The 1,811-nt window shown below is 40.0% G+C and overlaps 1 protein-coding gene across 1 annotated transcript; it reads right to left on the bottom strand.

Moving 5' to 3' along the window:
- Positions 1 to 487: 487 nt before the first annotated feature.
- Positions 488 to 1,657, bottom strand: LOTGIDRAFT_175644 (hypothetical protein; the record flags this gene model as incomplete). Its single annotated transcript, XM_009058141.1, has 1 exon — positions 488 to 1,657. One exon carries the CDS (start codon positions 1,655 to 1,657, stop codon positions 488 to 490), a length of 1,170 nt encoding a protein of 389 aa, XP_009056389.1.
- Between the last annotated feature and the right edge of the window lie 154 nt (positions 1,658 to 1,811).

Below are 1,811 nucleotides of genomic sequence, written 5' to 3'. Positions count from 1 at the left end.
CCTTTTTGAGGGCAGTCTTATAACGGGTTTTGTCAATGGCTTCCTCACTTAATCTTATTTTTAAAAGTTCATTTAACAGAAACTTATCATTGTCATTCATTTCCAGGCTCGTTAAGTTGTTTGAAGCCAGAAACATGGATCGATTCCACCAGTTGTTGCTGTGACCGCCACTACAGACCACAGAGTTGGAACGGCACTTGGAACAGTCTCCATCGTAGCACATAACAGTTGCTTGTAGTATTTTCGGTAGCTGTTTTTTCAGTTTGTCCACATCTCCACAGTAAGTAGAGTACATCTCTTTGATCACAAGGCTACACCTAGATTTTATGTCCTGGCTCAAAGTTTTCTTTTGATTTGTTTTTTCAACTTTTGTTTTGCCTCTGAATATTCCGTCGCTAAAATTAGCCTTAAAACATTGGCGAAACTGAGATGCACTAAGATGGGCTGGGTCAGCTAGTCTTTCAACTTTCCACATAGGATGTAAAGTTCACATTGCCTCTTCAATTCTGGTAGCTGACGTTGAATCTCCGTCTGTTGTGGCAAACTTGATGAGCACCCCTTGAATAGATAAATCTTCACCAATTATTCTCCCCATTTCTCTCTCAGATAAAGGTGCATGTCTTGTCAGATTTGCTGTGCATCCCTCGTGTCCTGGACAGTTGACAGTAATGCCTGTGTTTCTTAGCCACGCTCCAGTCCAACAAAGTTTATTTTGCAACACAGCACTTATGATATATTTCTTATCTGTGTTTGTCTCACAAGCAATGCCGATTGATTGGGATGCTCCTTGTCCGGTTTTCTTGCTGTGTCCTATGGTCAGACAATTGTACCGGCCATCCAAAGCCACATTTATCACGTTAGGGTTGGAGGCACCTCTTCGTCTATTGACATTTTTCACCTCTTCCACCTTAGTTCTCATGCTTTCATTTTTCACCTCTTCCACCTTAGTTCTCATGCTTTCATTGTTCACCTCTTCCACCTTAGTTCTCATGCTTTCATTGTTCACCTCTTCCACCTTAGTTCTCATGCTTTCATTGTTCAAGTCAGTTGTCTTTGAACTCACATAACTGGATAACATGGACATACCACTTTCAGCTGGTGGGGGAATGTCTAAATCTGCCAGTAGAAGCCTAGTCCTTGAATTGCCTAAAGGCATGTCTAGCAATCCAGCTTGTAAGTTGATGTTTACTGCAGCCGCTTTCCTACCTCTTTTGCCAGTCGTGATTTCCTTGTATAATTTTACCACAGGAGAGATGTATCCACAATTGAGGCATTTCAGTGAATATTTCCATCCGATTCCCCATTTTTCTTCTGTGTTGATCTTAAATTGTGGTACTGCACACACCTCGGCCTCTTCGTCTGCATGAGTCTGAATGGCTATGTTCCACATTTCTACCATTTTTTCCACATTGATTATCCTGTTGCCTGAGATTTCATTTTGATCAAAACTGCTTTCTTTTTTTTCAGGCCTTGGTCGTAAAACCCTGTGACTACCTGGAGAGTCTAGTTCAATATTCACATAGCTCAATTCTTGGTCTTCATACACTGCAGAGGTAGATGGAAGATCATAGTCGTAGTCAGTTTGTGTCACCTCACTAACTTTCTTTACATAACCAGGTAAAAAATGTGAACTTTTTCGTTTTCTGTCGCCTTTCATATTGAGAGTTTTGAATGGAAATGAGTGAATTTCTCATTTTTGCTAAATATATATTATTTTGAGACTTGAGGGAGGTGAAAATATCAGCAGAATGATATATTGAAGACAGAATGAATACACAGAGAAATCATTTATTTCTATTTACTATGTGGAC

This window comes from Lottia gigantea (assembly GCF_000327385.1).
Source record: "Lottia gigantea unplaced genomic scaffold LOTGIsca_326, whole genome shotgun sequence".
Lineage (NCBI taxonomy): Eukaryota > Metazoa > Mollusca > Gastropoda > Lottiidae > Lottia > Lottia gigantea.
Note: the sequence above shows the minus strand (reverse complement) of the source record. Positions and strands in the feature narration are given on the sequence as shown.